Below are 27,422 nucleotides of genomic sequence, written 5' to 3'. Positions count from 1 at the left end.
TCCCAGATTCTTTATTTCTCCATATTGGAAAAATTTTCTTTGCTGGGCTGTTCATCCCCACACCCTGGTTCCTGCTCTTGGCTGTATGCACCTTCACAGCTACTTACGTAGCACCTGCACCTGGTCTGAGCACTGATATGGTGCTTCCTTCTCACCTTATTACTCTTTTCTGCTTTTAATTTCCCTCCTTGCCCTTGCTGTTCAGACACTTTCATTTCCTTCTTTGTTCCCCTCTCACCTCCAAAACCACCTGTAAATTGTAAATAATCTTTTACCTGGGAAACTTGGCCTCCTTAAATAGAAATTAGGTTTTATTGTGAAACCAGAAATCCCTGCTGTGCATTGGCTGCCCCTGTGGCTACACTGCAGATGTGAGTGTACATTCGAGATCCCCAGTGCAGAACTGACACTAGGAGGGCTTTTCTGTGAGGATGGCAGGACTCTAATTTTTTAAAAAATACTGATCTGAATGAAAATAATAACATCAACAATAGCTGCTAACATTTGTTGAGAACTTACTAGGTACCAGGTCCTAAACCAACCACTTTACATGAATTTTCTAATTTACTCCTCACTACAGCCCTGAAGCAGGTTCTGTTACTGTCCCCATTGCACTAACAAGGAGACCAAGGCACACCAGTGAAAGACTCTTAACAGCCAGGTGTCATTAACCCCTCAACACTGTTGGAAGTCCTGAGTCCTAGGATTCTAGCTGAGGCCAATTCCATGCAGAATTGCCGGACCTGCCCTGCACAGCGGGTGCAGCTGGAAGGGTGAACACAGGGTGAACCAAGGCTAACACAGCCAGAACAGAGTAAGCACAGGTGCCACAGGTTGGTGTGGGAATAGAGATCAGAAGTGAAGGCACACAGCCACTGGTAGTCTAAGCCAGTGAAAACTCAAGTGATGGGGATCTGAACTAACATAACAAGATGGATGATCCACAGTGGTGATCAGAAGAGGAAGGGCAGTAGTGGAGATTTCAGCTGCCACTTGGAGGGAGGGTGTTCAGTCAATGGGAGAGGAACTGACAGATTCCTCTGGCCCAGCTTTGCTGGGACTCAGAGACTATATCAAGTACTGAGGCTCAGAAACAAGGAAAAGTCCAATTACCAGCCCTGAGGCACTGTGCTCACATCAAACCAGTAGGAAGGATAGTTTCAACTGCCGGGCAGCACCAAAGAGCCGTGGGCATCACCTCAGGAGATTGAACTGCATTTTATACACCTGTGATCTCACCTTGGAGCTACTATACACACACTGGCACCACCACCTGAGATGATACCACCTCATCTAATCTAATAAAAGAGAAACATGGTAATTGGTGTACGACCGCTACCCTTCCCATTGGCTAATCAGGGAGATATGCAAATTAACTGTCAGCCAAGATGGCAGCCAGCAGCCAGGCAGCTTGAAACTAACAAGAGGCTTGCTTGCTTCAGTGATGGAGGAAACCAACGTTCCCCACCTGCCTTGCAGGCCTCTGAGCCTGCAGTTTGAAACATTTTAACAAATATAGAAGCTAAAAAAAAAAACACCCAGAAACCAGCTTTCAGCGAGCTGAGATCTCAGAGCTGGAGTCAGAGCTGGAGTTATACATTGTTTCGATTACCTACTTTCAGCAGTGGAGGCCTAAGAGCTGGAGCCCCAGAGCTAAAGCTGGCCCAGAATTAAAAAAAAGAAAAAAGAAAAAAAGGAGCGGTTGAGAGCTTCCGTCACCCGCCAGCCTGAAAACAGCCCTCAGCCCCTCACCCAGGCTGGTCAGGCACCCCAGTGGGGACCCTCACCCTGAAGGGTGTGTGACCAGCTGCAAATAGCCATCAGCCCCTCACCCAGGCTGGCCAGGCACCCCAGTGGGGACCCCCACCCTGATCCAGGACATCCTTCAGGGCAAACCAGCCAGCCCCACCAATGCACCAGGCCTCTATCCTATATAGTAAAAGGGTAATATGCCTCCCAGCACTGGGATCAGCATGACAGGGGGCAGCGCCCAAACCCCCTGATTGCCCTGCGGCTCTGTGTGTGACAGGGGGTGGGGCCACAACCTCCGTATCAGCCCTGCTCTGTTCATGACAGGGGAAGGCGCCCCAACCTCCTGATCAGCCCTGCTCTGTGTCTGATATGGGGGAGCTCCCCAACCTCTGATCGCCCTGCGGCTCTGTGTGTGACAGGGTGCTGCGCCCCAACCCCCTGATCGGCCCTGCTCTGTGTGTGACAGGGTACGGCGCCCCAACCCCCCCACCCCACGGGCCCTGCTCTGTGTGTGACAGGGTAGAGCCATAACCTCCCCATGGGCCCTGCCCTGAGTGTGAGAGTGGCGGTGCTCCAACCCCCTGATCGGCCCTGTTCTGTGGGTGATAGAGGGCGGCGCCACAACCCCCACCCCTCCCACAGGCCCTGCTCTGTGTGTGATGGGGTAGAACCATAACTTCCCCATCGACCCTGCCCTGAGTGTGAGAGTGGTGGCGTCCCAACCCCCTGATCGGCCCTACTCTGTGGGTGATAGAGGGCAGCGCCCCAACCCCCTGATCCGCCCTGCTCTGTGCGTGACAGGGGGCAGCATCCCAACCCCCGGATTGGCCATGCTTTGTGCATGACAGGGGGTGGCACCACAACCTCCCCATCGACCCTGCCTTGAGTGTGACAGGGGGCAGTGCCCCAACCCCCCAATCGGCCCTACCCTGAGCATGACTGGGGGCTGCACCTAGGGATTGGGCCTGCCCTCTGCCACCCAGGAGCAGGCCTAAGCCAGCAGGTCGTTATCTCCCGAGGGGTCCCAGACTGCAAGAGGGCACAAGCCTGGCTGAGGGACCCCCCCCCTTCCCCCTGAGTGCACAAATTTTTGTGCACCGGGCCTCTAGTCTTTCTAATAATCTCTCAAGAACCCACAGTGCATATATGACCTTTATGTGTAAAATTGAATGAATTTGGGGTTAATCCCAAAAGAATGTCATGTTCACATTCTGACTATCTTTCTTGGACAGGAGACCAAGGGATGCAGACGCAGCTGGCATGCTTGCTGAGCCCTGGGGATGCTAGTGAATGTGCCCAGCATGTTGGTAACAGTTCACATATCACCATGAAGAAAAGGCAGAGAATGTCCCTCAGAGCCAGTGGAGACTTGGTCTGAGGATGTGTGTGCAGGGTGGGCAGAGAACAACTGTGTTTTATTGTAAGCCCTTTTACAATGTTTGGATTTTATTATTTTTTATATGTGTTTATATGAGCAAGTACTATAAACTTGAAAGGAAAAAATGTATTAAATTATACTATCAGGTCATCAGTCCCATACTACACTAAAAGGGGTAGGGAACAGGGACACTATGCTAACTTACGGTAACGTTTCAGGCAGAAGATAAGGCAATCTGCCAGCAGATACAAGAATTTAAAAAAGGAAAAGATTAGTAGCCAGGGACAATTAATGTGGGCATCTCAGAGATCATCATAGTATCACCAGTGCCATATGGATGCTTCCAGCGAAGGTCTGAGTGACCCAGCCACACTCTGTCTAAGGGGGCAGGAGGAAGGGGATAATTTTAGCACAACATTTATCCAAAGGAGTTCAAATTACAAGTTAAAGAGGCATCATTCTTATGTGCCTTTGCTTCATAGCATTTAAATTACAGTGAGCCTTTACAGATCCTTCTAATCAAACCTGCCAGCTGTTTGCATGAACCTCTACTGTATGGTCACCAGGCTTCCCTGGGAGGAAGATAACTCTCACAGAGCTTTTTTTTCTCCTCAAGCCAGAAAGGGCTATAGGCCTGGCCTCGGAGTAGGAACAGACCCTGACCTTTGTGGAATGGAAGGAGGGAAGAGGCCTGTCCTTGCTCCTCACTCCCAGATGCTTTTCACCAAGTCCCACACAAAACTAAGAAACAGAATTGCCTGCCATCATTGCTCAGCTCCTTCTGGCTGTTGGAATAATTGAAACTTGAAAGGTCTGCTCTGCTTCTGAGAAAAAAGTTTAGCATTTAGGGGTAAACCTTAGTACATACTGCCTCAAACATTAAATGTTGGATATCTTGTGAAATTTGATTCCTATTCTCTCCAGTTTTCTAGATAGAGAGCTGGAAAAAGACCCTAAATGGAGGCAGCAATGGGAACTTCAGGACCCTTGTTTAATCATAGTCTACCTGGGTGGGCCTGGGGGTAGGAATCTAGGCTTCCATAGCAACAAAGGCTTATGGAAACTACCAGCATTAGCCAGAGATCTCAGACCTACCAGAGGGGCTAAGGTGGGCCAGCCAAATTAGAGAGGGGCTTGGGGCCTCCAGCTTGGGCCCTACTGTTCATAGAATTGAACTCAGACCAATAGCACCTCAAAGTCACTGCCTGAACTCACTTTGGGAGGCTGGACCTTAATTCCCCCTCCACACTCTTTTCTTTACCCCTTCCTTTTCTTCTTCCCCTTTATCACCTCCTTTATCCTTCTCTCTCCCTCCCCTCCCTCCACCTCCTTCTGCCCTCTCCATCTTCTCTCTTCACTACTCCCCCATCTTCCCCTCATCCTTGCACTTTCCCTTCTTCCCCTCATTCTTTTACCTTTTCTGCTCTCCACCTTTCTCCTTCTTCACCCCCTTCTCTTCCCTCTCTCCCTCTAACTTCAATGAAATAGATCAAATAGCTCTGTGGACTCCAAGAGGATCCAAGGTTAGTCACCTCCAGGGGCCCCAGCTACCTGAAGGCCAAAAGTTCAGAGTAAAATAAAAAGCTACTCATTTCATCCCTGGGTTAGAGGAAAGGGGCTCTTCACACCCAGAGGACACTCTTTTTTTTTTCAAGAATCAGAGGTACTTCAATGGCTGCCTGTCCACTGTTGCCGCTTTCCTTCCACAGGCTCCCACCTCTGCCTGCTGGCTTCTAACCCTGCCTTCCCCTCCTCCACCTGGAGGACTGAGGCAAGGTGACCTGTGTTTACAGGGCTCTGAGTTAAAGAAAACACTCTACAGCTCCAGAAGTTGCAGTGCTCACAGGAAAGGCTCCAGTGCAGCTTGTAGTTGAGGTCCTGAGCTTCACACCCCACAGTCCCCACCCTGCCCCACCTGGCAAGGCCATCCACACACACACCAGGAACAGAGGAAGTCCAAGCTCCAGGGCCCTGTACATGCCCTGGCCCTTCCAAGAGCCTGGGAAGAGCCCTAGCATTGTGTTCCCAAGGTCCTGTATTTTTGTAAGATTTGCAAACAGAATATTTTTAGCCACAGCTGGGGTCCAGCATTGTTCCTGTCTACACCAGCTTACTTCCATCAGACTTCTCCTCTGGTCAGAAGGCTCTGAAGGGCTGTGGGGAGCCCACATAGGGAAGCTGAATTGGGAATACCTTTAGTTTGCCTTTAGTGGGATAAGACTCTGTGGCACACAGTCACTTCTGTGTGGAGCGAGTCACTGCCGGGCACCAGTGCAGTCATGAGTTTCAGGACCAGTGTCAGATAGAAGCAAAGTGAGCGTATCAGATAGCACCTGGCCGCAGAACTCCACCTGGCAGGAGGGGAAAACAAGGTTCAAAATGTACCAAACCAGAAGCTAGTCTGTGGAAATCCTGTCGTGAAATATGTAAAATCCAAAGTGGAGGATTTGTTTTCATGATGCCCATCAAAGTGCAAAATTAGGAATGCATTCAATAACTTGGCATATGCACTGAGAATCTTCTCTGAGCTGTGTGAAATGAAGTTTCTCAGAAACTGTCTTTACAGGGCACATACCTGTGTCTGTGTGGGAGCAGTACTGCACACGGGTATGTCCCATGTGAGCAGTACTGTACACGGGTGTGTCTGTGTGAGAAGTAATACACACAGGTGTGTCTGTGTGTGAGCAGGCACGCTGTGATGCCTCCCATCTCTCAATCATTTTGATCAATCTGGCTAGAGGGAAAGCTTCCTATTCTTTCTAATACAAAGTCATTATCATATAAAGAGGTTTTCAAACTATTCAGGCAAAACTTACAAACTTATTTTAACTAAAACTTAGAAGCAGTTTTTTCTGCTTTGGGGAGCCTGCTCTAGCTTGGGCTCCCATAATCCCAGAGCAGTTTTGGTTAGTGAGTCCTGTGGTGGTAGCAAGGCAGCCCTCCATCCAGGATCCTTGTTTTGGAGCTGCAGAGGTATTTTTCCTGAGGGCTCCTCTCCCAGGCTCTCAGGCCCTTCCCTTGCTGGGAAAGATAATGGTAAGGAACAGCCTGGTGCTCCACCTCACCTGCTGCATGTGGGCCCAGCTGTGGAGGCCTCATTTGCCATAGGTCGATTTGAAGTTCTTTTGATTCTGGGGGAGGTAGGATATATATATATATATATATATATATATATATATATATATATATATATATATTTTTTTTTTTTTTTGCCAAACCTCTATTTTGTATTATGTTTGGTTCAGGTGATCAGAAACACACAACTAAACTACAGGAAGGCCATTACCAGTTTTCTGTTTTCTTTAACAGAGTTGGTGTGGACCTGGATGAAGATCTGAAGGAGGAGCCTTCCTCACAACAGGCAAGTCCAAGAAGCCAAAACATAGAATATAGAGTTAAGAGATGTTCTGTTCCTTAGAATGTTCCTTGCTTGCCCAGCATGTTGCCAAGAAGTTGTTCTAAAGGGAGCTGCCTCTGTAGATAAAATTAATCAGATGACTATAAACTGACCCCCAGGATTCAGGGCGTCAATAAGCTCTGCATATCTTTTGGAGTGCTTAGACTTCATATACACTTGTGCCCTCTGTGTGGCAGCAGGAAGCCTGGAAACTGCAGGGTAGGAGCAAGAACGTGGCTCTTGGAATCAGGCAGCCTGGAGTTCAAATCCCTGCTGAGCAACTTGCTAGCTAAGTAATTTCAGTGAAATATACTCAGTGCAAGCCCAATGCATGTTGGACATCCAACAAATAGACCTGTTTCTGCTGATGCCTTCTCATTCATTAGGTCAAGGTATACAGAAATATTGAAAATTTGCAAAAGCACAGCAGAACTGTCTAGGTGAGCCATTCCTGACTTAGCTAAGTAACCATTACCTGCAGAGACCTGGATATCCTTAGGTAAAACTTTTCAGAACAATATGTTGTTCGCTCCAGTAAGGGAAGTCTATTCTCTAAGCTCTGGACTTGGACCTGACATCAGAGAGAATATGTCATTGCAGTTTTGCATTCGTCATCTTTAACTCAGTACTTGAACAATTGTGTAGAAATGTTGCACCTTTTGCTGAAATTGCAAGATAGATATGATCAACCAGCATAGTAAATAAGTGATACCACTTTAAGAATTGTGTATGATCATATCTGAACTTGAAGAAGACCCATCTCTTTTATTTTATGGCTTTTCTGCACAGTACCATCACTGCAGGCATAACTGCTAGTGCTGCTGCTTTGGGTTCACATAGATATAAGGAAGGAAGGACCCTGTGCTCTACAAGAAAGGACTGGAAAATTATATTAGTGCTGATCCTGGCTCACATGTTCATTAATATGCTCCATAGCCAGGCTCATGCTGTTTTCAGACACTTCTTTTCCCAGAAACACAGACAAGGGCAGGACAGCTCGGTGACCGCAGAGGAGCTCAGAACCCATCTCCTTACACTGGTGGGCTATCAGAAGCAGTTAGTAAAGTCCGTGACAGATGATTTGACAAAGCATTTTCATCTCATATAGGTCAACTAATCCATTCTACTTTCAAGTAAAATTTTCATCTAAATTTTACCCTACTCATATCTTCTTTTTAAAAGAAAGAGTAAGGAAATTCATCAAAGGAATTCTTTATCTTCCTCTAACTGCCTAATATTTTATAATCACATGTAATTATTGGTAAGATTACCTACTAGCCTAACTCTTTCCTTTTACAATTTAAATGTATTTTATTTTAGCTCATCACACAATTGTTAATTTAGTAATAACTCTTATCTAAAGATACTTAAACCAATAGAAAACTTTTCTTGTTGTTGTATGTGGTACTTGATAGTTTTTTATGTCTTTGAATAGAGTTGTCCTGTGTGTGAATACGAATAATACTAATGTCTACTTCTCCAGGTTGTTATGACAATTAAGTGAAATTGTAGCTATAAAGCTACCTAACAATTATATTAGTGAAACCCATCTTCTCTTATGAAAGATTTGAATCAGCTTACAATACTACAAATAATAAAATAATTGTACAACATTTTAAAAACAATTTTAAAATTCAATAAGAGCAGAAAGGCAAATTTAATAAGAGCAGAAAGGCAAAACTAAAGGAGAAAAAGGAATTATAAGTAGTTGGATCACAAGGCCCTGTAGACATCTGTAGCTGAACTGCAGATGGCCACAGTATTTTAGAAGTTTCTCACGTACTGTGGGGACTGATAAAGAGCCACCTAATGTGAACTAATACTGTAATTTGCATGGTTACTACTGCTGCCACTTCAAGTAATGTTGATTTTAGGAAGCATCTGAAAGTGTTTTGAATAATGATATTGTTTGGCCACATTTCAGAAAGAGGTTTTCTCTACACCTTAGAATAGTTCTTGTCTTCAGTGTAAAGTACAGGAAACAGTGGGCTCAGGATGTAGGAACAAACCACAGAATCAACACTGCTGCCATTCAACCCACTCAGTTTTTGGTGTTTGCTTTTTTTTTGGGGGGGGGGTTGTTTTGGGTACTTTCCAAGAACTTTTCTCAGCCCTCATTTTGCCTGACACCTTCTTGCTTATTATCTGCATTTGTTGCTCAGTCTGACAACAGAGCCTAACCCCTAATTCTTAGGAGCCTGCATGTATGTTTCCACTTGGTGTACATTGATTAAACTGGGCTTGCATTAGCAAATAGGAGAACATTCGCACTTGTCACCCTTTAAAAAAATTTTACTCTTACTTATCAAAAACCAAAAATTTCAGAGATATTTATGGCAATTACTGATCGTGTACTTGAAAAATCAACAATAAACATATTTAAAAAGAAATTTTCTCTTTATTTATGGAAAGTTTTTTAAAAGCCTTTGGGAAATATGAACTTGGAAATGTGACTAACTAGCAATGTCACAATTTTCCTTCTTGCCTTGTAACACCTTTAGAGTGTGAATGATGCTACATTCTTACTTGTACGTGTAGAGTGTGAATGATGTTGCACTCCTATTTATACCTGGCCCAGAAGTTTTAGAAAGCGTACTCCACATGCAGCTATTAAACTTTAATACATACTCTATTTGTGCTACTTTGAAAAATGGAATGTACTACAGTTTTGAATTCTATGTCTCTTAAATGAATAAAAAACAGACAAACCAAAATTACTCTACCCAGCAAAGCTATCTTATCTAATAAAAGAGAAACTTGGTAATTAGCGTAAAACTGCTACCCTTCCCATTGGCTAATCAGGGCGATATGCAAATTAACTGCCAGCCAAGATGGCTGCCCGCAGCTAGGCAGCTTAAAGCAAACATGAGGCTTGCTTGCTTCAGTGACGGAGGACTCCAACTTTCCCCGCCTGCTGCTGCGGGCCTCTGAGCTGCAACTCTAAGCAACTATGTTACAAATATAGAAGCTAAACAAAACCCCAGAAACCTGCTTTAGTCCGCCGGGCTTCAGCCAGCAGGATTGCAACATTGTTTCAAATACAGAAGGTAAACAAAGGCCAGAAACCTGCTTTCAGCAGCGGAGGCCTAAGAGCTGGAGGCAAGCCTCAAAGCTAAAGCTGACCTAGAATAAAAAAAAAAGAAAAAAAGGAGCGGTTGGGAGCTTCCATCACCCGCCAGCCTGAAAACAGCCAGCAGCCATTCACCCAGAATGGCCAGGCATCCCAGTGGGGACCTCCACCCTGAAGGGTGTGTGACCAGCTGCAAACAGCCATCATCCCCTCACCCAGGCTGGCCAGGCACCCCAGTGGGGACCCCCACCCTGATCCAGGACACCCTCCAGGGAAAACCAGCTGGCCCCACCTGTGCACCAGGCCTCTATCCTATATAATAAAAGGGTAATATGCCTCCCAGCACCAGGATCAGCGGAGCAGAGAGGCCTCCCAGCACTGGGATCAGCATGACAGGGGGCAGTGCCCAAACCCTCTGATCGCCCTGCTGCTCTGTGTGTGACAGGGGGCGGGGCCACAACCTCCCTATCCGCCCTGCTCTGTTCATGACAGGGGAAGGTGCCTCAACCCCCTGATCAGCCCTGCTCTGTGCCTGATAGGGGGAACTCCCCAACCCCCTGATCGCCCTGCGTCTCTGTGTGTGACAGGGTGCAGCACCCCAACCCCCTGATCGTCCTGCGGCTCTGTGTGTGACAGGGGGCAGTGCCCCAATCCCCTGATCAGCCCTGCTCTGTGTGTTACGGGGTAGAGTCATAACCTCCCCATCTGCCCTGCCCTGAGTGTGAGAGTGGCGGCACCCCAACCCCCTGATCAGCCCTGCTCTGTGGGTGATAGAGGGAGGCACCCCAACCCCCTGATCCGCCCTGCTCTGTGTGTGACAGGGGTCGGTGCCCCAACTCGCCTATCAGCCCTACTCTGTGAGTGACAGGGGAGAGCTCCTCAACCTCTTGATCGGCCCTGCTCTGTGCCTGACAGGGGGGAGCGCCCCAACCCCCTGATGGGGCCTGCTCTGTGAGTGACAGGGGGCAGCACCCCAACCCCCTGATTGGCCCTGCTCTGTGCATGACAGCGGGTGGTGGTGCAACCTCCCCATTGACCCTGCCTTGAGTGTGACAGGGGGCAGTGCCCCAACCCCCCAATCGGCCCTACCCTGAGTGTGACTGAGGGTGGCATCATAACCTCCCAATCTGCCCTGCTCCATGCATGACAGGGAGTGGCGCCCCAACTCCCCAATCAGCCCTGCTCTGAGCCCAACCAGGGGCTGGACCTAGGGATTGGGCCTGCCCTCTTCCACCTGGGGGGAAGGCCTAAGCCAGCAGGTCGTTATCTCCCGAGAGGTCCCAGACTGTGAGAGGGCACAGGCCGGGCTGAGGGACCTCCCCCCCTCCCCCAGTGCACAAATTTTTGTGCACCGGGCCTCTAGTCATTTATAATTGAAGGACAGATAAAAAGCTTCTCAGACAAGAAAAAGCTAAAGGAATTCAACAACACCAAGTTAGTATTACAAGAAATGTTAAAGGGACTTCTTTAGAAAGAAAAAATATGAAAAATAAAATGACAATAACTGCACACTTATCATATAATCTCTTTTAATGTAAATGGATTAAATGATCACATCAAAAGGCACAAGGTAGTTGAATGGATAAAATGACAAGACCCATACATATGCTGCCTACAAGAGACTTCTTTCAGATGGAAAGACACAAAAAGACTGAAAGCAATTTAGGCATTGGATAACAGACAACGAAGGACTATCCTGAAAAGAAAGAAAAGTGAGGTGAGCCTACATTCTTCTTGACCTTCTGCCTGGAGGCCCTTTCCCAATTGCAGTGCGTGGAGGCAGAGTCCTAGCAGAGAACAGTGCAAGTCAAGCAGAGAGCATCAGGCTCCCTGAGTTGAGGAGCCAGAGAGTGGAGTTGGCTGTTGCTTAAGTGGCTGGAATTTTTTGCTGTTGTCATCATCTTGGGAAAGTTACTTTAATTCTCTGAACTTTAATTTCATCATTTATGAAATAGGGGTTATAATAGGTATCCTGTGTGGTCAGAGTAAAGATCCAATCTAATTTTATATATCGCACCTAATAGATAAAAGGTGCTCACTAAATTGCAGGTGCCATCTTCCTCTACCTCTCCCTCATTATTGAAAGGGAGAGTCTTCGCGGGGCCTATGTGGCCCGGCCGCCGGGCCCCATGAGGCACAGCCTGACCACACTGCTGGCGGCCTCGGGCACCGACTCCCCAGCCCACGGCGGGAGCCCGGCGCAGGCCGCCACCCGCCCGCCACCCCTGCACTGGACCCACGCGGCAGCAGTGGCGGCAGGGCAGGGTGCATGCCCTTGCCAGAGGAGATGGAGGAGGAGGCAATTGCCGGCGCCCCCGGTGACGAGACGGAGGACGTGGACTTCCTGTCTGGGCTGGAACTGGTCAATCTGCTGGACCCCCGGCAACCGGACTGGCCCCTGGAGCCCGGGCTCAGCTCGCCCTGGGGAGGGCTAGGACTGTGCCCTCCATCTTGCCCTGGGTCCTCCATTTTTGGGGCAGCCTCCATGTGCTCAGGAGAGTACCTTCTTCCCGGAAGCCCAGGCCTCCGCTGGCCACGCCCGGGATTTCTTTAAACTAACCAATGACAATCAAGGGACGTGCGTGCCATAGAGATGACCACATCCTGTGTAACAAGGCCCGACTCGAGCCTGGCCAATTGGCGGGGCCCACAGTCCCTTCCCCTGCCCTTACTATAAAACCCACAATCCCATCAGGCCTCGCTCTCTCTGCCACTGGGCTTACCGTTGCATTGGTGAGTGTGGCCAGGGAGCCGAACTAGTTCGAAATGAAGGACTTTTTGCTTTTGCATCAGACTGGCTGGCTCCCTGGTGGGCTTTTTGGAAACCTTGAAATCTGGGCACAACAATTATTATTTCTACTTTCTAGAGCATGTAATTGTACAATCTGCAAGGTAAGATAAATAAATGGAATTTGGTCCTAACCAGTGAAGTTAGTGGGGAGGGGATATGTTTTTGGATATGTAAGTCATAAGTTAAATATAGCCAAACTGAATTTAATGTTGGCTAGGGAGAACCCAAGATATTTTATCTGAAGTATTCATTATATTTTTTCAATATACTATTAGTTATAATAACACTAGAGGCCTAGTGCATGAATTCATGCACCAGTGGGGTCCCTTGGCCTGGCCTGCAGGATTGGGCCAAAACCAGCTCTCCAACATCCCCTGAGGGGTCCCAGATTGTGAGAGGGCACAGGCCAAGTGGAGGGAATCCAACCAGTGCATGATTGGGGCCACGGAGGGATGTAGGAGGTTGGCCAGCCGGGGGGGGGGGGGGGACCATGGGAGGGCTACAGGGCATGTCCATCCCATCTCACTCAGTCCCAATCAGCTGGACCCCAGTAGCAAGGTAACCTACCGGTCAGAGCATCTGCCCCCTGGTGATCAGTACACATCATAGTGAATGGTTAAGCAGCCTTAGCATATTACACTTTGATTGGTTGAATGGCTGACCAGACTACTGGACACTTAGTATATTAGGCTTTTATTATATAGGATAAAAAACCGTCATCTGGGTGAGATCAATTTTAAAGCCTAGTACATATTCAATTTCTGAAATATTTGAAGAATATTTACCTTCTATGAGACCACTTCAACCTCATAGGGGCAAGTATGGGAAAAAATTGAAATTGTTAAATATGGGAATGTATATGTGGGAATCTTTATTCTGTTTTCTATAAATTTATTGGGAATATTTGAAATATTTGCAAAGCAAAATGAGATTTTATTTAATAACTAGAGGTCCAGTGCACAAAAATTTGTGCACTCAGGGGGGGGGTCCCTCAGCCTGGCCTATGCCCTCTTGCAGTCTGGGACCCCTCAGAGGATGTCCACCTGCTGGCTTAGGCCCGCTCCCTGGGGAATCAGGCCCAAGCTGGCAGTCAGACATCCCTCTGGCAGCCCAGCAGCCCTCAGGGGATGTTCACTTGCCAGCGGGGAGCAGGCCTAAGCTGCAGTCGGACATCCTTAGCACTACTGAGGAGGCAGGAGAGGCTCCCACCACCATCACTGTACTGGCAGCCATCAGCCTGGCTTGTGGCTTAGCAGAGCTCCCCCTGTGGGAGCACACTGACCATCAGGGGGCAGCTCCTGCATTGAGCATCTGCTCCCTGGTGGTCAGTGTGTCATAGTGACCAGTCATTCCCAGTCGTTCTGCTGTTAGGGTCAGTTTGCATATTATTCTTTTATTATATAGGATAGAGGCCTGGTGCATGGGTGGTGGCCGGTTGGTTTGCCCTGACGGGTGTCCCAGATCAGGGTGGGGATCCCCACTGGGGTGCCTGGCCAGTCTTGGGGAAGGGCTGAGGGCCGTTTTCAGGCTGGCTAAGCCCCTCCCCCCCGGCGACAGAAGCTCCCAGCCTTTTCTTTTTTTCTTTTTTTTATTCTGGGATTTATTTACCTTTTATAATTGAAACTTTATTGATTTGAGTGAAGCTCAGAGCCGGCCAGGGCAGGCTTGGCTTTCTCCATCGCCAGGGGCAACCCACTTCTGCTGGCTCCAGCTCCGTGGCCACGGCTGGCTGAAAGCAGGTATCTGGGGTTTATTTACCTTCTATAATTGAAATTTTGTTGCTTTGAGTGGAGCTCAGAGCAGGCGGAAAGTTTGGCTTCCTCCATCATTGGGTCAAACAAGCCTGCTGCTTGCTCCAGCTCCGTGGCTGCCGGCTGCCAGCTTGGTTGGGTTAATTTGCATATAGCCTCTCTGATTGGCTGGTGGGCGTGGCTTAAGACATAGCGAAAGTACTGTCAATTTGCATGTTTGTCTTTTATTAGTGTAGACTAGATGACCCTATTATCAACTAGTTAATTTCTTCCCCTTGTGAACCTACTTATATTCCCAGTCTTTCCAATTCTAGATGACTATGAAAAATAAGTTTCAATTGTGCAGAGGACAACTACTTTATTCTTCCCCATATGAGCTCTTTCTAGTTTTAAGGGTATTCTAGGTAAAGGTTTTCTGGGAGTTAGCAAACAAGTGTTCATTCACATTGCTCACATTTTTATAGACACCTTGATGTATGCCTTCTGACTGCTGGTCTCTGCTGAAGTCCTAATCCTTTCCATCTCTCCCTGCTCAGCTATTCAAGTGGCCCTTCTCTGGACCTTTCTTAGCTCTGCTGTGACTTCCTTGAGCTGCAATCACCATAACTGATCCACCTAGGTTACACTCTGTCCGGGCCAGCCTGACAGGTTGAACTGGGATGAGGTAGGGAGGTGGGAATTGAGAAAAGAAAGAAAGAAAGGAGAGCAGGATCGGGAGGACTACAGGTCAATCGAGGAGCTGCAGTAAGTTTATTAATCACGCAATGCCTTTTATACACAAAACACTGAATATGAGGTCTGTCAAGAGGAATGTATTCTTTGTTCCTCTTAATTTCTAAGGGAGAGATAGAGCAGAAGGACAAATTCTCGGTACAGCAAATTTCAGTAAATAGTTACAGACTTCTTGATAAGCCATGAAAGGCTGTTCTCATTCTATTGATAACCACCATCCAAAGAAGTCTGGGAAAACTGTGTGGGTAAGGGTCCCAGCCTTGCTAGCCCCTTCAGGTGCAAGGACCGTGTCAGCTTACACCTGGTTTCCAACAACACTCAAGCATAAATGACAACCAAAACAAAATTTCACTGAAGGAACTATTGGAAGCAAAAATAAAATTGGGAAGTTAGCATTAAGACAGCCTGTAGAGAAGCAAGCTAGTTTTAAAAAACTATGTGAGAAAACATGAAAATTAATCTCTTTGTAACAACCGGCAGATTGTAGAATGGAGAAAAATTAGTGTTTTAAAAGTTGTTTTATTATTTCCAAGTTTCAAACCTTCCATCACATGTAGAATAAAATCAAGCTCACCACCATGGTCAATGATCTTGACCCTCTCTGTGTCTCCCACTTTACCTCCATCCACTTCCACCTTGCTCACTCGTTCCAGCCAGACTGGCCTTCCTGCTACCCAGGAGGCACTCCATCACATTATGACTTCATGGCCTTCATGCTTGCAGAACCATCTGTGGGGAGTGCTTTCTGCCAGATCCCACACAGCTCTCTTCTGCATATCGTTCAGGCCTCTGATCAAATGCCACTTTCTCAGAGAGGCCTGCCTGGACCAGCCAATAGCCTCTCCTCTGTTCTTATCTTATCCTCTTACCTGCTATATTATTCTCATTCTCTGAACTTATTGTAGGTAGTAGTTTACCTTTGTATTATCAGTGTCCCCCATTAGAGTATAAGCTCTGTGAAGATAAAGACTTCGTTTAAGCCAATAAATTTTGGGATACTTTGTTATGTAGTAAGAGAGAGCTAATAGAACAATATATTGAAATCATAAGTTCTAGATGTAAAAGGCATTGGAGTGGAGTTGAGAAGAGATGATAAAATGATGTGGCATAACTCTTTGTAGTTTATAAAGTATATTCACAAAAGTAACATGTATACAGAGAAGTTAAATAACTTTCCCAAGGAAAGGAGTGGAATGTGAACTTTGACAATCTGGTTCCTTAATTTCTACTTGTAACTGGTATTCATTCATTAATTCATTCATTCATTCATCTACCCATTCATTGATGTATACCTACAACACACCCATGCCAGGCACTAATCTACTTGTGAGGAGAATGCTCCATCTCAGCCTCCATGAGTACCCAGGATTCTGAACTTAGCTCTTTGTTCAGATACCTCTTTGGCTTAGTTTGCTTCTCACATACCCACCGGAGGCCCCATCTAGATGAGAAGAATCTTGGCTGCTGAGGGACCACAGGTGTGCTTTGAAACCTCTCTGTGCTCCCAGTTGCCTCTTCTATAAACTGAGAATAATAATAGAACATACTTCATTAAATTGTTATAAGAATTAAGAGTTAACATATGAAAAGTAATTAGAATAATGTCTGGCACATGGTATGAGTTCAACAAGTATTAGCCGTTGTTCTCATTGTTTTCATTAATAAAATTATAGTATTTTCATATGATTAGGACCTCAGAGGCCAACCAGTCCATTTTTTTCTGTTCATTTTACAGACAATAACACTGTAGCCTAAGTAGCCTATTATACTGTGGCTGTGCTTTCCAGAGTTTAAAGGCTGAATGAGGTACTAGCAGAAAGAATACTATCTTTGTAGCCCAGCAATCCTATTTTCAAATTCCAGTTCTGTCACTTGCAAGTGTGACTTTGAGCTCACCTCTTCCCTTTTCTGAGCTTTTTAGGCCCTCAGTTGTAAAATAGGGATAACACAACCTACCTTGATGTATCACTGTGGAAAATGAAAAATAATGACTGGAAAAGTTAATGACTGGATAATGTGACTAGCATGCTGCCTACGGATTAAGGAGCATTCAATCTCTGAGGCTGTCATAGCTGCCATCATGATTGTGCTAGGCTGCTGCAGATTGGGTGGCAGATCTCTGGGCCCTGACTGCCAGCCAAACTCACCCTTCACAGTCCATCTCTACTTAAAAACAACCAACTAAACAAAAAACAGGAATTTGCTTATACTCCTTTCTATCAGTTTTCTTTAATAACTATCTTATCTTCAGTAGATATTATCAGCTATCAAACATTACCTGTGGCCCTGGCTGGCTTGGCTTAGTGAATAGAGTGTCGGCCTGTGAATTGAAGGGTCCAGGGTTCAGTTCTGATTAAGGGCATATGCCTGGCTCAATCTCCAGTAGGGAGCATGCAGGAGGCAGCCAATTAATGATTCTCTCTCATCATTGATGTTTTTATCTATCTCTCCCTCTCCCTTCCTCTCTGAAATTAATAAAAATATATATTTTTAAAAATTACTTGTGCCAGTTGATAGATAAAATCCTGAAAGTCCTTTTTGTTTTTTAAGAAAAGAAAGGGGAGAGAGAGAGAGAGAGAGAGAGAGAGAGAGAGAGAGAGAGAGAGAGAAGAGAGAGAACTCCCACTGTTGGCCAAAAGCATTTAAAACTAGTCGAGTTTAGGATGAGCATCTGTGACTGCCTCTGCTAGGGAGATGGCAACTAAAACAACTTGTAGATGATGGCAGATGATGAGACACTATGTGCAGCAGTGATGTTGTGAATCTGGCACATTTGTTGAGGTAGAAATAGCTAGAGAAATGTTCAGGGACAGATGGAAATTGAACCAGACAATTTGTTTTCCTTTTTGGGGAAGCATGCTGAATAATGAATAAACTCTAACTCTAGATAATAAGGCATGGCCCTTCAGGTCTCTCAGAAAACAGATCTGTGGAACTCTAATGTCCATGGAAAGATTAGAGATGTCTCACAGTGGGGGTTGGGATAGGAAATGGGTTCCATGGCCAACTTTGAGAAATCTGGATTGCTGGATATGCTTATATATTTCCACAGGACACAGACTCACCTGTGTGGATTCCAGACCGTCTAGTCCGACCTTATGTCTCACCGCCCTCCATCTCTGCCTCACCATAGCACACCTGACCAGTGCCCGTCTGCAGCTGATGTGCAGCCCTGAGCTAGAACAATCTGTCCATTGGGAGCATCACATGTGCCTCCTTTTTGTCTTTCCACATGTCCCAGCTTTGCCCCACATCTCCTTTCCTTTTTCCTTTTTTTAAAAAATCTAACTACTTGTTTTCTGGTTCTTTGGCCTTTCTCCTTTCCTGAACACAGCCTTTTCTAGAATCTCCCTACCCTACTGTTACAGGAAGGGCACCTCCCTTTTATGCCTTGACTAGGGGTGTTTGGTATATGTCCCATACATGGAGTTGTCTTGTGCCAAGAGCCTGACATCCTGGGCTGAGAAAGCCCTGTTCCAGGACTCTCCTTTGTCCTGTATTGGCCCCTCTTACCCTTGTGTCAAGAGGGACCCTCTTCTTACAATCCAATTGCCCATAGCTGTTGCCTGAGCTCTCTGTTCATGCTGAGGTTGAAGCCTCATGGTGGCTGGTACCATGGATCTGTCTCTCACCCAATAGCGTGATCTGGGCCCTCCCTAGAGAAGAAACCTGGGTTCCCCAAGATATGTGATAAATTCCGGGGCCCCGCCAGCAGGCAAGGGGATCCCAAGGCAGTTGCTGGGCATGGAGGCCAGAGGGACATAGGCTACCAAGGAGACAGAACTGAACCTCACATCACCCTACTTGGCCCAGAGATGGCTGGTAGTCAAAGACGGGTAAGACCCCACAGGGTGGGGCAACCTAAGACAGGCACAGTCGGGGGGCCAGTAGGAGAGAACTTGTGGTTCAAACAGAGGTGGGGCACAGATCCTCACCCCCACAATGGTTCAGGGACTTGAACACTCGCCCCTTCTGAGGAAGGTCTCCTGTCCCCGTGGCTGCTTCCCGCTTCCCACGCCCAGCTCAGATCGGGACCCAGGTAAAGACAGAGACTGGCTGACAGCAGCTGCCCTCTCACTGCAACAGGACTTGTTTCCCATTTCTACCTTGGACCACAGAAAAAGGGGCAGCTGAAGGAAAGGGTTGTGTCAGGATGCTGCCTTCTTCCCTTTCTTCTCCCTCTTTTTTCTAAACACTTCCATGCCTTGTAGTTCTTTTGATTTCTCTTCTTTTTCTCTCTACTACCCTCCATCTTCCATATCAGCTGACCCAGAGGGCACAGCTTACTCCTCTTTGGACACCGAAACAACCATCAACCACGGCCCTGATGGACCCTTTGATGCAGCCCTTCAACTCGCTGACGCTTCGGGAAGCCCGTCGCCAGTGATGCTGCCCACTAGCCAGACCAACAAAGACAATCAAACCAAAAACTTGAGGACAGTTGAAATCCCTTGACTGAAGAGGCCGGCAACCTTCTACAGGATTGGGGCTCCTTGTGCACTCCATCCACTATGTTTATAGTTATGCTCACTGTCATTGCTTGCCAGTCTTCTTCCGAGTCTTAAACAGCCTAATCTGAGAGGTGGCCACTGATTTACATGTGCTATCATTTAAAAAATAAAAAAGGGTGAATTTGCCGGAAGCCGGTCCATCCTTGCTGCTTGACACAGTCGCTGCAGGAAAGAAACATCTGCACAGCATATGTTTCAAGGGACCTGGCATATATAGCATACTGTTCTTAATATGTTTGCTCCCCTTAGCGCTGTGTGTTTTAACCAAGGTCAACTCTCCGAGAAAGGTTGTTTCCCCAGGTAGGGATTTTTCCCTGAAGTCAGGGAGGGGATAAAACCCCTTAACTAAGTGCCAGGCGGGTAGTTAATCACTTTAACTACAAACACACTTAAGCTACATAATCTTTACTCCCTGGAATGGAGATAAGAAACGCCCTAACCTTTGGAATAGAAATTGACAGGATTAAAATCAACTGGTATAAATACGGATGTAACAAGACAATAAACAGCAGAACTTCGCTGGAGATCCAGACCAGAACTTGGCTGGAGATCCTGGCTAGAGATCCTGGCTAGGCTGCTGATCAACTGAACGTTGTCTCCGTGTCATTCCTACTTCGCCGACTCCATCCACACCTTTGGGGACCCCTGGACCTGCTGGGGTTGGACCCCAGCAGAGAAACACCTCACTCTCGAAGTTTTACCATGTTCATTTATAAATGAAAGATGCTGAGAAGTCCTGTAGGTAAGAAGCCTGTTTAATACATCTGTCCCTATATTTTCCTGAATGACTGGCACAATCCCCATCACCATCATGCAGAACAGTGGCTGGTAGGGAACACTATTAGGGAAACTGTACAAAGTTTAAAATCAGATCTTACTTTTATTGTGAGTCTCTGCTTCAACCATTTTAGACCAAGGACAAATGGCTAACTAGAAGTGAGCCACACTTTGCTTTTTTGTATCCTGTTTTCTATGTAGGGACAGAGCCATAGCATCTGCTGACCCACATGTATCAGAAAGCAGAGCACAGACCTTTGTGTTCAGCTACTTATCACTAACCAGCAGTGGAATTCTCTGAGAATTGGCAGAAAGTAAACAATATGAAAGGAAAGGAAATTAACTTGGATTCATCTAGGGAGGGCTTTGGAGCTGCCAGTGAATTGCCATTGTCTTCCATAGGTCACATTTTTTTAAAAAATGTTCATATTATGACTGGACTGTGAAATCATGAAATAATTTGGGGATGGAAACTGTGGGCCCAAATAAAGCAACAAAGTGCATGTTAAGATATAAGTACTTTTCCCTGTTAAACATATATGCACCCAATGCAGGAGCACCCAAATACATAAAAAAAAAAACTCCTGGAAGATATAAAAGGAGATATCAAAAACAATACAATCATAGTAGGGGACTTAAACACACCATTGACATCTCTGGATAAATCCTCTAGACAAATAATCAGCAAAGAAACAGCAATCCTAAATGACTCACTAGATCAGATGGACTTAATTGACATCTTCAGAACACTTCACCCCAAAGCCACGGAATATACATTCTACTCAAGTGCTCATATGACATATTCAAAAATAGACCACATATTGGGTCACAAACAAAGTCTCCACAAATTCAAGAAGATTGAAATCATACCAAGCATCTTCTCAGACCACAATGGCATAATATTAGAAATAAACTACAATAAAAACAACCCCAAATACTCAAACACTTGGAACCTAAATAGCATGTTATTAAATATTGATTGGGTTACCAATGAGACCAAAGAAGAAATTAAAAACATCCTGGAAACTAATGACAATGAAAACACAACAATCCAAAACCTATGGGACGCAATGAAAGCAGTCCTGAGAGGGAAGTTTATAGCTATACAGACCTTTCTCAAAAAAAGGAAAAAATGGTAGTAAATCATTTAACTATACAACTCAAAGAGTTAGAAAGAGAGCAACAAGAAAAGCCCAGAGTGAGCAGAGGAAGGAGATAATAAAGATTAGAGCAGAAATAAATGACATAGAGACCAAAAAAACAACACAGAAAATCAATGAAACCAAGAGCTGGTTCTTTGAAAGGATAAACAAGATTGAGAAACCTCTAGCCAGGCTCACCAATAAGCAAAGAGAGAGGACCCAAATAAACAAAATCAGAAACGATAGAGGTGAAATAACAACAGACCCCACAGAAATACAAATGATTTTTAAAAAATACTATGGACAGCTCTACTCCAAGAAACTAGAAAACCTGGAGGAAATGGACAAATTCCTAGAAAAATACAACATTCCAAAACTCAATCAGGAAGAATCTAAAAATCTCAATAAGCCAATAACTATGAAAGAAATTGAAGCAACAATCAAAAACTTCCAGCAAACAAAAGCCCAGGACCAGACTGCTTCAAAGGGGAGTTTTACCAAACATTCAAGGAAGAACTAAAACCTATCTTCCTCATATTACTACAAAAAATCCAAGAGGAAGGAACACTTCCAAGCTCATTCTATGAAGCCAGCATCATCTTAATACCAAAAACAGGTAAAGACAACACAATGAAAGAGAATTACAGGCCAATATCCCTCATGAACATAGATGCCAAAATCCTCAACAAAATCTTAGCAAATCGGATCCAGCAGTACATCAAGAGATCATACACCATGACCAAGTAGGATTTATCCCAGGGATGCAAGGATGGTACAATATCCTCAAATCAATATACGTGATACATCATAACAAATTGAAAGAAAAAAACCACAAGGTCATATCAATTGATGCAGAAAAAGCATTTGACAAAATCCAAAACCCATTTTTGATAAAAACTCTCAGCAAGGTGGGAGTAGAAGGATCATACCTCAACATAATAAAAGCCATACATGACAGGCCCACAGCCAACATCATACTCAATGGACAAAAACTAACACCATTTCCCCTAAGAACAGGAACAAGACAGGGATGCCTGCTCTCACCACTCCTGTTCAACATAGTACTGGAAGTGTTAGCCATTGCAATTAGACAAGAAGAAGAAATAAAAGGCATCCAAATTGGAAAAGAGGAAGTAAAACTGTCCTTATTTGCAGACATGATATTATACATACAAAACCCTAGAGACTCCATCAAAAAACTACTAGATTTAATACATGAATTTAGCAATGTAGCAGAATACAAAGTTAACCCCAAGAAATCTGAGGCATTTCTATACACCAATAGTGAACTTTCAGAAAGAGAGATTATAAAAACAATCCCATTTACCATCGCACCAAAAACATTAGGCTACCTAGGAATAAACTTAACTAAAGAGGTAAAAGACCTCTACTCAGAAAACTACAGGATGTTGATAAAAGAGATAGAGGAAGACATAAACAGATGGAAGAACATACCGTGTTCATGGATTGGTAGAATCAACATCATTAAAATGTCCATACTACCCAAAGCAATCTATAAATTCAACGCACTTCCCATTAAAATACCAATGGCATACTTCACAGATCTAGAACGAACTCTCCAAAAATTCATCTGGAATAAAAAAAGACCCCGAATAGCTTCAGCAATCCTGAGAAAGAACAAAGTAGGTGGGATCTCAATACCAGATATCAAGCTGTATTACAAAGCCACTGTTCTCAAAACTGCCTGGTACTGGCACAAGAACAGGCATATAGATCAATGGAATCAAATAGAGAGCCCAGAAATCAGCCCGAACCAATATGCTCAATTAACATTTGACAAAGGAGGCAAGAACATACAATGGATCCAAGATAGTCTCTTCAATAAATGGTGTTGGGAAAATTGGACAGACATATGCAAGAAAATGAAACTAGAGCACCAACTTACACCATACACAAGGATAAACTCAAAATGGATAAAGGACTTAAATGTAAGACGGGAAACCATATAAATACTAGGGGAATCCAAAGGCAACAAAATCTCAGACATATGCCGAAGCAATTTCTTCACTGATACAGCTCCTAGGGCACTTGAAATTAAAGAGAAAATGAACAAATGGGACTACATCAAAATAAAAAGCTTCTGCACAACAAAAGAAACCATCAACAAAACAACAAGAAAACCCACTGCGTGGGAAAACATATTTGCCAATGTCATATCTGATAAGGGCCTAATCTCCAAAATTTATAGAGAATTCATACAACTTAACAAAAGGAAGATAAACAATCCAATCAAAAAATGGGCAAAGGACCTAAGTAGACACCTTTCAAAAGAGGACATTCAGAAAGCCAAGAGACATATGAAAACATGCTCAAAGTCACTAATCATAGGAGAGATATAAAGCAAAACAATAATGAGGTACCATCTCACACCTGTCAGAACGGGTATCATCAACATATCAACAAACGAGAAGTGCTGGAGAGGATGTGGAGAAAAAGGAACACTTGTGCACTGCTGGTGGGAATGCAGACTGGTGCAGTCACTATGGAAGACAGTATGGAGTTTCCTCAAAAAACTATAAATGGAACTCCCATTTGACCCTGTGATCCCACTTCTAGAAATATATCCCAGGAAACCAGAAACACCAATCAGAAAGGATATATGCATCCATATGTTCATAGCAGCACAATTCACCATAGCTAAGATCTGGAAACAGCCTAAGTGCCCATCAGTAGATGAATGGATTAGCAAACTGTGGTACATCTATACGATGGAATACTATGCTGCTGTAAAAAAGAAGGAACTCTTACCATTTGCTATGGCATGGATGGGACTGGAGAGCATTATGCTAAGTGAAATAAGCCAGTCAATGAAGGAAAAATACCACATGATCTCACTCATTCATGGATAATAGAGGACATTATAAACTTTTGAACAATAATAGATACAGAGGCAGAGCTGCCTCAAACAGATTATCAAACTGCAGCGGGAAGGCCGGGGAGGGTTGAGGGGCAGAAGGGAGAGGGGTAAGAGATCAACCAAAGGACTTGCATGCATGCATATAAGCATAACCAATGGACATAAGACACTGGGGGGTAGGGGAGGCCAGGGTATTGTCAAGGGCGTGGGAAAAAAAATGGACACCTATGTAATACCCTTTGTAATACTTTAAGCAATAAAAAAAAAAGAAAAAAAAAGATATAAGTACTTTTAATGACAGAGATAATTATAACTGATTGAAGCCTGGAATTCTCTTACTATGTAAAATGCAATACACAAAAGAAGTAAAACGGAATCTCCTTACCACACTGCCATGTTCATTATCACCTACTAGTATCTCTAAAGTTCAAAAGTGTTTCACCTTTTTCTCTTTTTCTCATATTTCCATCCTCTATTCTCACATATACACCCATCAAATGTTTTCTCTTTTGTCCTTAATTCCTTTCCTTCCTGCCTTTCACTGCGGCCTTTTGGGGGGATAAAAAAGAAATAAGACAAGAGCATTCAGTGATTCCAAGATACCTGTAGGAATATCCAGTTCAAAGCTGGAAGATAACAAATTAATCATAAGTAGAATTTGGTAGTGATATATCAAAAAGGAAAAAAAGAAAAGAAAATTAGTTCAAAAATTATTAGGCTGTATCATCCCTTTAGTCTTGACCTTTCAGTAACTCATAAATAAATACCATCCAAATTTGACAGAAGTGAACTGCAAAATTCCCACAACAGCAATATGACTGAAATATAATTTTTATTTGATATCAAAAAGTAGAATTTCTTAGCTGTTTAATAAAATAGAAATTATTAAGAAAAGTAAATGTTGGATTTGCACCCAGATACCTTATCCACACTCAAGGTCTCAGAGCTCATTTGCATGTCAGCGACTTTACTGTTAGATGGAAATGCCTCAACCTGGAAAGTGTTTTTAATGTAGTTATATTTCATTTGCTAAGGCATGTATTTTTATAGTGAAACTATATATATTAATGTTGATTATGTATTCAATGTCTTTTTCTATTTGTCTGTCCCCAGGAAGCAAGTAACTTGGATAAAAGCACAACAAAAGCAGAGAGTGTTGGGCTCTTCCAAATGTGGTATGGCTTTGACCACAAGTATCCTTTGACAAAGATGACCCAGGACTGCTGCCCGTAGAGGTTACCCCAACACTTACCATAAATACAGAAAAAGGTAAAGTGAATTCACCACTAAATTTATCAGAAGCAGTAATTTCAGAAATGGAAAAGCTGTATAGTCCATACTTAGGTGTTGCAAGAGGCTAAAGTGAAATCTCTGAGTCAAGTATTTCCCAGTGTAAGATGATAAAATCATAGAGTCCTGAGGACCAATCTGTTTTATTTTCTTTCCCTTTGTAAAGATCTTACTTCTGGTCCAGTTTGACAGAGACCAGATAAAGCTCCTTCCCCTTCTCCCAGGAGCCCACTTGAGTTCTTTTTTCAATGCAGTAAATACTGGAGTGGGCAGGGCAATGGAGAGGCCAAGGAGAAAAATACTTCTGTCATTATAAAATAGGACTACGTAGTTTTCCAGGCAGACTTGAGTAAGTTTTTCCCAGTGAAGAAGGGCAATTTTAAAATTGTAGAAATCAGTGTAAATACAGTGGCTCAGATATACCTGGTAGGTCACTCACAGGGCTGAGTCAGGCCTGAGAGTCCCTGCCAGTGTGAGCTGCAGGAAGCAATCCATCCCTAATTCCATGCAAAAACACTGCCGAAGAAAGGCAAGGATTGCACTGAAAACTGAATGTGTTGGTTCTTTATAATTAGTTTCCCAAGGTCACAAATTCCTCCTCTTCCAGGGAGAAAATGTCAGTCACTGGGTGATTTCAAAGCAACTCCGCAATGATTAAAGCCACAAGAGATCAGTGAGAGAGGAAGAAGAATTAAGAACAGAGAAAAAAATTCAAAGAATAATATGAAAAAGAGATAAAAATGGAACAGGGAGAGGAGGCAAGAGAAATACATAAAATTCACAGTAGAAAGGAGAGGAAAGCAAATTAGAGGAATGACTGTGTAGAAAACAAGTAAGAATGAAGTAAAGAGAAGCCAGTTGAAATTGCAGAGATAAGCAAAAATAAAACAAGGTGAGAATTAGAAAACAATTCTGAAAAAGTAGAACATTTCAAGAATTACAAAATGGGGACGTGGAAAGTAGAGGTTTTCTAAGGATGTGGTTTTATTTTTCCATAGCTCTGTTAACTGTGCTCAGGTATCTTGCCATGCTCAATCGAGTTTTATGGACAATGCAAGTTGCTTCTGTTAGGTCGGAGAGAGCCCAGGATCGGATACATGCAGACATGTGATGAGACAATGGACTTCCCCTGGAATTTCTCACAGATCAACGTGCCAGACACAGATACTGGCTTCTCCACGACCCCCTGCAGCTGAAACTTCCTCAACTGAATACCACAGCTCATGTCCCAGCCCCTCACCCAACCGCAGTATAAAAAAAGCGCCCCCCTCCCTGTTGGCGTGAATCAACGTGCCCTGTCCTTGGGGTACGTGGGTCTCCCGGGGACGCAGAAATAAACGTTTTCCTTTCCTTTCTTTTCTGATTCACTGGACTCTATTTCTTGCACCGCCTCCTGAGCCACCTAACCTAACAGCTTCCACCTTAAAAGCAGTCCCTTTTGGCCATCAACTATCATTTGGAGGTTCTGGTATCTCATCAACTACCCAAGGCCTTCCCAGTGGAAGCTGGTTCTTACAAGGTTATGCTAGGTTATGTGCCTGGATGATTTTTCTTCTGGAAACATAATTTCCCCTGCCCTTATTTAAAGTATCTGATAATCAAATTTGTACAAAGTTTAAAAATATGACTAAAGAGTACACTTAAAGGCTGCTTGGTTATGACAAGATGTATAATAAGAAAATTGTAACTTGGAAATGAGATAAAAGATTGTTGGGGTCCAGCCCCAGCAGGTCCAGGGGTTCCCATAAGTGGGGACAGAGTTGGTGAAGAGGGAATGACACGGGGGCAGCGTTCAGGTGATCATCATAGCCAGGTTCCTTAGCCAGGATCTCCAGCCAAGTTCTGTCCAGGTTCTCTAGCCAGGTTCTGGTTCTTTTATTGTCTTGTTACATCTGTATTTATACCAGTTGATTTTAATCCTGTCAATTTCTATTCCAAAGGTTAGGGCATTTC

The 27,422-nt window shown here is 44.5% G+C and overlaps 1 protein-coding gene across 1 annotated transcript in view; it reads left to right on the top strand.

Annotated features, from left to right (window-relative positions):
- The window catches only part of SLC9A9 (solute carrier family 9 member A9), a 504,811-nt gene extending 479,399 nt beyond the window's left edge, over positions 1-25,412 (top strand). The window contains exons 11-12 of the mRNA XM_036348490.1: positions 6,440-6,491; positions 25,293-25,412. Of these exons, the coding sequence (XP_036204383.1) occupies positions 6,440-6,491; positions 25,293-25,412 (172 nt within the window). The remainder of the gene's footprint in view (positions 1-6,439; positions 6,492-25,292) is intronic.
- Positions 25,413-27,422: the final 2,010 nt, after the last annotated feature.

Source organism: Myotis myotis, unplaced genomic scaffold (genome assembly GCF_014108235.1).
Source record: "Myotis myotis isolate mMyoMyo1 unplaced genomic scaffold, mMyoMyo1.p scaffold_m19_p_2, whole genome shotgun sequence".
Classification (NCBI taxonomy): domain Eukaryota; kingdom Metazoa; phylum Chordata; class Mammalia; order Chiroptera; family Vespertilionidae; genus Myotis; species Myotis myotis.
The sequence above is the reverse complement of the archived record's forward strand: the minus strand, read 5'-3'. Positions and strand labels throughout refer to the sequence as shown.